General features: G+C 36.0%; 2 protein-coding genes across 3 annotated transcripts; one reads left to right on the top strand and one right to left on the bottom strand.

The window, feature by feature from the left end:
- The first annotated feature begins 1,122 nt into the window (after positions 1-1,122).
- On the top strand, positions 1,123-5,489 carry LOC105141831 (uncharacterized). 2 transcript variants are annotated; one of them, XM_011049200.1, is made up of 5 exons: positions 1,123-1,444; positions 2,159-2,625; positions 2,716-3,994; positions 4,113-4,289; positions 4,386-5,489. In XM_011049200.1, the coding sequence occupies exons 2-5, from the start codon at positions 2,575-2,577 to the stop codon at positions 5,006-5,008; spliced, it is 2,130 nt and encodes a 709-aa protein (XP_011047502.1). In that variant the 5' UTR covers positions 1,123-1,444; positions 2,159-2,574; the 3' UTR covers positions 5,009-5,489. The 2 variants fall into 2 exon arrangements, with proteins under 2 accessions (XP_011047502.1, XP_011047503.1); XM_011049201.1 differs by having other exon boundaries at positions 1,127-1,444; positions 4,113-4,259.
- Positions 5,490-5,642: 153 nt separating this feature from the next.
- On the bottom strand, positions 5,643-8,071 carry LOC105141830 (uncharacterized). Its single transcript, XM_011049199.1, has 3 exons — positions 7,204-8,071; positions 6,236-6,282; positions 5,643-5,919 (listed from the first exon to the last, which is right to left on the bottom strand). The coding sequence occupies exons 1-2, from the start codon at positions 7,955-7,957 to the stop codon at positions 6,275-6,277; spliced, it is 762 nt and encodes a 253-aa protein (XP_011047501.1). The 5' UTR covers positions 7,958-8,071; the 3' UTR covers positions 5,643-5,919; positions 6,236-6,274.
- Between the last annotated feature and the right edge of the window lie 757 nt (positions 8,072-8,828).

Below are 8,828 nucleotides of genomic sequence, written 5' to 3'. Positions count from 1 at the left end.
AACTCGAGGTTTGAATATAAAAAAATTAAAAAAAATGAACCTATTTTCGCAATAATCAAACCAGCCCTTTAAAATTTGAAATTATTATACTATTTTTAAGTATAATCATGATTATGTGATTGCACAAATCCCCACCGTGCATACAATTCATAATATTTAAGATTTTACTCGATTACAAAGATGAATTCAGTAATTACTCAATTAAAGGAGTGAGATTAACACTCCATTTTTAGCTCTATATTAGTGTCGACACCTGATTCGTTAGTTATTTGCTTTTCCTTGCCTTTAAATTCCAGATCATTAACGATGATACACCACCAATGACAAAAAAAAAAAAACAAATCAAAGCTTAATAATTGATATTGATATTGTTTTCATATGGTTGAGAATAATTTAAAAAACAAATAGTGATACACATTAAAAAGCGACTCACTTTATGTTAATTTGCAGTACCTCCAAGGAAGGACATTTTTAATAAAATACAATTTACACTACTAGTTAGGTGGCTTGGCAGCACTTGCCATCCTTAAACGACAAGATATATGTGAGGGAGTACGAGAATATAGTGTAAATTGTATTTTATTAAAATTTAATTTATTTAATTTATTTTTTTATATTTTAATATATTGATCTTAAAAATAATATTTTAATAAATTTTAACATGAAAAATATTTTAAAAAACATTTTAAAAAATAATCTTGACTGCACTTTTAAACAAGCCAATACCCTTATTTTTGCCATCTTTTTATTTTACGAACACATAAAAAATATATTTTTTCAAGTTATTCTCAAATTTTATTTTAGAAAAGAAATTGTGCATTCTAATCCTAGCATTAAAAAATAATACACATTACATATTCATGAGCCTCCACGCCATTATCTTGAGTTTGAAGTTAAGAAAAATGTAGCATTTCGCATGTTTCTACTTAACAAAATACATGAAGATTATTTAAGATTTTGCTTTTCAAATATACATGAAAAAATAATAAATATATATTTTTTAAATATTTTAAAAGATATTATTAATGTTTTACAAAAGAGTATGCATTCTGTCAACGAGTACACTTTTAGAATTTAACGCATCAAAACAAGACCACAGTTTTAATAACCAAGAATCCAATTCAATCTTTGCATCTGTTCTTTCCACATTAATGGAGTTTAAAACAAAACCATTGGAATTTTATTTTTAATCACAGCCATTGATATTTTGGTCTATAAAAATCACAATCACAAATTTGAATACACAAAATCTTAGGGTTAGCCAAGTTCCAACCTTTGCCTCTTCCTTGCTCAAATCTCTCTCAAAATAAATAAATATATTTTACAGTTTTTTTTTTCCATTGTAATAATGATTTTTTTTTCTGGCTCAAGAACAGCTATATAAAAACAAAACCTTTTTCTCTGACAAAGGCCGTTGTCTTTATCAAAACCTGGCTAAAGAAAGGTAACATCTTTCTCCTTCTCCCTTAGTTTTTTGGGCGCTGATTACTTTTATTTTTGTTTTCTCAAAATGGATCTTCTTTTTTTTTGTATATTTCTTGGTTTTGATTCATGTAATTTAATAGTTTGTGGAGTGGGTTTCTTTTTTTTTTGAGAGAATGAATTCTCTCCGCTTGTTTTGAGCTAAAAGCTCATCGTGCTTGATATCCTTTTATTTCTGTTTCTTTGTTTATTGCATAGATTGGTCTCTTTTGTCTTTGAATAGCAGCAATGTGCCTCTCCTTCATAAAGTTATGCCTTTTGATGTTGGGTTAACATTGGAATTTGCTATGGTTAGTTCTAGTTTATTTGCTGCTGCAATGGCTATATTTGGTAGCTATTTCCTTATTAATTTCTAAGGAATGATGGCTGTACAGTGTACATGAATGATGGTTAATTGCTTTTGGTTCTTGTTTATGATCCATGCTCGAGAAAGAAAGATTCTTCAGATGCTATTTTTCGTTTTCTAATTGCATCAATTAGTTTTTTTTTTTCATCATGCTTTGTTCTCTTTATTGGACCAATCCAATGCGGATCTGCATGTGTTACTGATACCATGGTTATCAGTTGCAAACCTACAAGCTGTATATTGTTTCCTTTTCTTTTGGTTTTCTTGCTTTATGTTTCTTGGGTGAAATTGCAGTAAATTGATCTCAACCTTTTTTCCCCTTATTTTCAGGCCAGCATCTCTTATGCCGGTCAGGAATTGGGTTTTCCTAGTAGGCGAAGATTTTGGTTCACTCTGGCCGCTGCAACAAACTCAAAGCATTCTCACACCTCTAGGAGGGTGTGGGGTGATAATGAGGGTGTGATATTTCTTTGTGCTTTAAGGCGATCAAGATCATCTCATGTTTGGAGGCTGTGTCGTGTTTCAGAGGGCTTGTCGCTTGATTATGGCTAAGTTTTTCTAGGTTGCTTTAAGCTTGATGATAGTTGAAGATAACAAGTTAGCAAAGTCGGGTCTGGTCTCTCATCTGGGCTCCGGGTGTCTGGACGTTAAGAAGAAGAAATACCATAGTTGCTTGCTGATAGCATTCTTTATGTAATTCAAGTCTTGGCAATTGTGGATGTGTAGCTTGTGTTAGTATTTTTACAATGGTTAGGTTCTCATGCTTCAGTGCTCGCATCCATTCTCACAAATCGAAGGTATGTGGAGGAATCACTGACTTGGAGGTAGCATCCTTGATGTTATTGTACCATGGCTTTTTCTGATCAGAGTTTTTGTTTCTCCTTCAGAAAACAGCCCAACCTTCTGATGAAGCAAGGCATAAGAGTTTAGAAGATCTATCTCAAATTCAAGCTCTGCCATTGACTAAATCTTCAAGCTTAATGCTTCCAAAGGCACAAGCGGGTAATCAAATTAGTAATGGTGTCAGGGATGCTACAAGAGCTGATGTATCTGTTGAACAAAGCTGGAAATCTGACAAGAATGAGAACAAAATGGATGACAAGAATGAGAACAGAATGGATGACAAGAATGACATGGGAGCCCATCAGACAAGGCTTATTAGGAAAAGTCAGTCTCTAGGTAGTGGATTATGCCATGAAGGAAGGGTTCTATGTGACAATGATACTGAGGAGATAGATCAACGAGTCTATAGTGATTCCCTTGATCAGAATGGGTTACTCAGACCAGATGGAAGCAAGGATTCAGGAATAAGCACAACTAGTGAGCATGAGAAAGCTCTGCAACTAGGATCTTTTCATGGGAGTTACGGTTTTGTTAAGGAGTGCATATTCTCAATTGACAATCGTCATTATTCTGAGAAGGAAGGACCTGAAAATTCTGATACTCCATTTTCTGGTGATGGTGGCAATTTATCTGGTAACCAGTCACCTCACAGCCCTCTTATGATCGAAAAGTCATGTTCTTTTTCAGACATGGGCCCTTACGCACTGACTTCCCATAGACATTCTTATGAATATTTGGCACCACAATCAAGATCTTCTGAGGACCTACATGCTCTAGGCATGAGGTTGACAACGATTTCAATTCAAGGGGGTGAAACTCAGAAAATGAAAGAGCAAGGAAGGGATGACAACATGCCTAATACTGAGGAAAACAATAATGGAAGTTGTATTGATGAAGGTTTTGAGTTTTATAATTACTCAGCTTTGGCAGAGAACTGGATAATGCCGGTTATGGATGAGGTGAACTTGGCAAATGATCTTCAAGAGGAATCCCCCATTCAGCAGTGGGAAGAATTGCCGAGTAAGGATTTTAAAATGAAGCGTATCAAGGATTGGGTAAACAATCTTCAACACTTCGGCCCTTTGGAAGAAACAAATGGATTGCCTGGTACTGATGACCCAGTAAAGGGAGATTCCAATGATTTGACTTCTGCAAAGGTTGATAATAAGGACACGCCTAGCATAGAAGCTGCTAAAAGATACATCTCTTCTTTGAGTGTCTCTGCTACCACGGCTCATCTGTCAAACCATGAGCTGGCTGTGATCCCATTTCTTGGTGTATTTGGTAGCCTAAGGATGCTTAATCTATCCGGGAACTCTATAGGTTTGCTTTTTCAACATCATCCCATTTTATCCCTTCCATGATTTTTTTATGTGCCTTTTGGAATAGCCTTGAACTAAATTTATGTTTGATTTTTATTTGTTTGTTATACCCTTTGCAGTGAGAATAACAGCTGGTGCCCTTCCTCGAGGACTTCATATGTTGAATTTGTCAAGAAACAATATTTCCTCCATTGAGGGTTTACGTGAGCTTACCCGCCTTCGTGTACTAGATTTGAGCTACAATCGTATATTCAGAATTGGACACGGTATCTTATGTGCTGGATTTTCGTTTGATGGTTGTAGCTTTCCTACTTGTTTGCTTTTTCTGTATTAGTGTCGAAATATTCTATCATTATATGTGTTGATTCTTGTAACACTTTCTTTTATTAAAGGTCTGGCATCTTGTTCCTCCCTGAAAGAGCTATACTTGGCGGGAAATAAAATAAGCGAGGTAGAGGGTCTCCACCGTTTGTTGAAACTGTCTGTGCTGGATCTGCGTTTCAACAAAATCTCGACAACCAAATGTCTAGGCCAACTTGCAGCTAACTACAGTTCCTTGCAAGCCATCAGCTTGGAAGGAAATTCGGCCCAGAAAAATGTTGGAGATGAACAACTCAAGAAATATCTGCAAGGCCTTCTTCCCCATCTGATTTACTTCAATCGGCAGTCAATTAAAACCAGCACTTTGAAAGACACAGCCGATCGATCAGTTAGGCTAGGCATCAGCAGCCATCAATTTGATCGTGGCCTCAGGTCAGATAACAAGGCTGTGAGAAAGGCTAGCCATGGTCTTGGTGGTGCAAGGCCATTACCTTCATCAACTCATGCTCGTAAAAGTCAACCTGTGATCTCAACTAAACGGTCAAGTGGAAGGCATCTCCGTTCACAACCAAGTGGAACCCAAGCAACAACCAGTCTTCGTCATCATGATCTTGGTAGCAAACTCCTGAACTTTAGATCAGAGTCGTCCTTAGTTCACAGGAGTCGAAGTGAGGGGACACTGGGAGCTTTCTAGGAGATTCTACTATGCTTTCAAAAGTCCGGCTGGTTATATGGGGTTTCCTATCTCAGAACTATGTGTTACTCAAAGGCAGTTGCTTGTTATGCACTAGAATTATCCTATCTTTTGGTTTACCCTGATCGTGAGTGGTGTTTATTTTCTTGCACTGTTGACATTCAGAGGTGTTATTTAATGCATTTGTTTCCATAAAGTCACACAAGAACCCGAGAGGATTATGAACATTGGCTGTATGGTTCAGATCCCAGGTCCTCAAAGGTTCTCTCGATATGCAGTAATCTTGTTTATTATGGTTAAACTGCCAAGCCTTTCTGCAAGTTCCATAGCCACGCTAATCTTCAATCTGCCTAATTTTTCTGTGCATTGGGGTGTGAGGTTCAAGCAATACTTTCTCCTCTAAGTGGACATATTGACAAATAGCCCAAGTTGCCAGGAGCATAATGTAGACATAACATGTTGGCAAGAAAAGGAAGGAGAGTATAATTAAACATCATCATGCAAGCTGCAAATTTTTTTCCAAATCCAAGAGAAAACCGGAGGGTGCAAAAGATGTCCAGAAACAAGAATAAAAACCATGGAACTTTTTAAAATTTGTACAACTCCAAAAACCAGTTCTGATAAGACACTGAAGTGCTGAAAAACACATTCTCGGAGATAATGGATAAACATTTAGATATGTAACTAGCAATACATCACTCAAGATTAAAAAAAGAAGAAGAAAACAGTTGAATTGAGTTCTAAAGAAGCCAATAAGCCAGAAAGTAATTACTCTGTCAGACATCGTGATCCATGTACAAGAGAAGCAACCTGGTTCATTGTCCAACAAAGAAAATTATGTCTAAATTATAGCCCTATAACTTCACGACAATCCACAGCCTTCACATATTTTGGGGCCTTAAAATTGTTAGCTGCAAGAAACATATATATACATATATCAGATTTGGCCAATAGATTGCAATAAACTTGGCATCTTGTTGAGGACAAAATAACTAATGAGTTAATCGAATAAAAGGTGTGATTAGAAAATCTAAACACTGCACATCTTATATTCAAAAAAAAAATATCAATTACTGCAATAATTTTGTGCCCCATGCAGTAAATAAAAACCACTACTCATACTTCTCATCTTAAACCCTTTTCTCCTTCTGTACAATTTTTTTTTTTTTTTGGGGGGGGGGAGCTCATAAAGATTTACAAAGAAAAGGAAGTAAAATTAAGCATCACCTGAATTCAGAGGGAGCTTGCAATTGCACCAAGCACATTTTATGCATCTGTTACAAGAGAGGTTAAGAGTTATCATACAATGATGACAATTCATAAACATGGTAGGGGGTCAGGCACTAGGAAACATAGGCACTACCAAGTGAAGAAAACACAGTTAAGAACAAATAAATCCATCAATGCTATTACCAAAAGCATGAGAGAGAGTCAAAGGTCCAAAGTCTCGCAGGTATAAGTTCCAAAAGGACAGGAAACCTAGCACTAATTACTAAAGCAACAATGCAATCCCCACGTGTTCCAAGCTATCACGTTAGCAATGCTGAATTTTAGAAGCAGCGCCAAGAAGAGAAAGAAGGACATCTGGCAATTTCCTACACAAAATAGAATAGAGATCTACTTTACCCTAGTCAAGAATAAAATCTCTATGCCATCCTGCACCAAACAGAGGATAGTTAGGCTATCACTCTCCCTTTCCTATATCTCGGCCTACCACAAAGGACCCAAAGTTTTATCACTACTCAGCTCATTCCTCGTAAAACAAGTTTCGATAGCTAATTCCCCGTAAACAAACTAGAGCAGCATCTATGAGTTTAGAAACTCGGATTATTCAATTCAACAAATCCATGCTAAGATTACTGTTTTTTTGTTTTAAGAAAAAATAAACTGCATCCTCTATAGAATTTTGGACAACAGATTTTCTAATCAATCACCCAAACCAAACTAAAATTTACAAGCAACATCAAAAAAGAAATTCTCCACGCAGCATCACTAACATCAACACAAATACCCTAAAATTTCCAAACCACAGCAAGCAAGCAAACCGAAGCATAACAAGAAAAGCAAACAGCACCATTAACCAAACCAATCACCTAACCCAAAATTTCCTCACGCAAACACAAAACACACATCACAAAATCAAAAACTTATCATTTCATATCTAAAAATGACGCAAAAAGTTCCAAAATACAAACCTTTCAGTTCATCATCAATACACTCCTCTTGGTCCTCCTCAGGCACAGGATGAAGACCCTCCTCAACCTCCACACCAAGACCTCCTATTTTCACTGTACTCTCTTCCTCTTTACCATCATCATTACACCTAACAACAACAACAGGACAAACACAATGCTGCACACAATAATCACTAACACTCCCTAATCTCCCACCACCAACAATCCCTCCTTGACCACCCCCCATCTTTCTTGTAGCACCAAAACCTCTACTTCCCATTATCACAGCACTTAAACCCAACCTCTCAATTTCCAAACAAAGCCTCTCCTTCATGTCATGATCCTTCACTATATGAATCTTGAAAGGAACATCAGCCTCCAACAATGGTTTAGCCAACAAATTGGCTTTGTTATTTGTAAAACTATCAAAATCATCCTCAAGTTTCTGCCTTTCTTGATTGTCAGAACTGTCTGGGTCATTTTGATCAAAAGGGGTGTTGTTGTTATTGATTTGGTGTTGGATGGACCCCCAATCGGCGCCGTAGAGAGCGGAGGTAGGCCGGACGTGGAGGAGGATCACGGCATCACCTGGACGGAGGTAGTTCTGGACCGCCCATTTGACTGCATATGCCCTCTCGTCGGAAAGGTCCACGGCTATGGCAACACGGCGGTTGGCTGGGGGGGCGGTGGAGAGAGAAGGGGAGCGGATGCAGAGGGCGGGGAGTGGTGGAACTGGGAGGTCCGGTTCAGCCTGGTATGGTTGTTTCGAGTTCATTTTGATCAAAGAAACGGGAAACTTTCCTCTCGTCTACTTTGGGTTATGGTTGACTTTGGAGAAGGATAAAATCATGGCCACGATTTTGTGGTATTTATATAAATTCTTGAGGTTTTACGAAGGCTCGTTTATTCATGTGCTGCGATGGAGTGCGGTTTGCATTTTACTTCAGGAACTTCTACTTCATAGATCAGGTTTTAAATTTTGTTTGTAATGCAGTAACTTTTGTTTTTTTATATGTTTTTTAAAAATTTATTTATTTTTAAAATATTAATTTCATATTTTTAATAATTTTAACTTGTTAATATTAAAAATAAAAAAATTATTTTAATATATTTTTTAATAAAATAAACTTTTAAAACACACATCACACCATCATAATACTAAACATGCAAATAAATTTTTTTATAATTTAGGCTTATCAAAAATAAATATACGATGAAATTTGACTTTAAAAGAATAATTATTTTACTTATTATTAATGAATCTTTTGTGTTTGCTTAGTTTTTTGAATATATAGACATATTTTATTAGAAAAGTATGTGTTTTAGAATACTTTTACAGTTAATTTTTTATATTTTAAAAATAAAAAATATAAGTTTGACTTGATAAGTTTAACATTAAATTTAACTCAAATCAAGTTCTGAACTAATAGATAGATTACAGTCCAATCAAGTTTAATAACGCTAATGATGACTAATTTAGACCATATTATAATAATATAACACATCTATCCCATTAATTATTACCATGGGCTTTGTTAGAATTGGGAATTTACATTGGGGATGAAGTTTCCCTTTCATTTTTGGTACAAGCAAGGTGTAATTTATATTATTTAATTAAATTGGAATGGTAGGCCAAAAAGCCATAA

Source organism: Populus euphratica, unplaced genomic scaffold (assembly GCF_000495115.2).
Source record: "Populus euphratica unplaced genomic scaffold, PopEup_1.0 scaffold132.1, whole genome shotgun sequence".
Classification (NCBI taxonomy): Eukaryota; Viridiplantae; Streptophyta; class Magnoliopsida; order Malpighiales; family Salicaceae; genus Populus; species Populus euphratica.
Note: the sequence above shows the minus strand (reverse complement) of the source record. Positions and strands in the feature narration are given on the sequence as shown.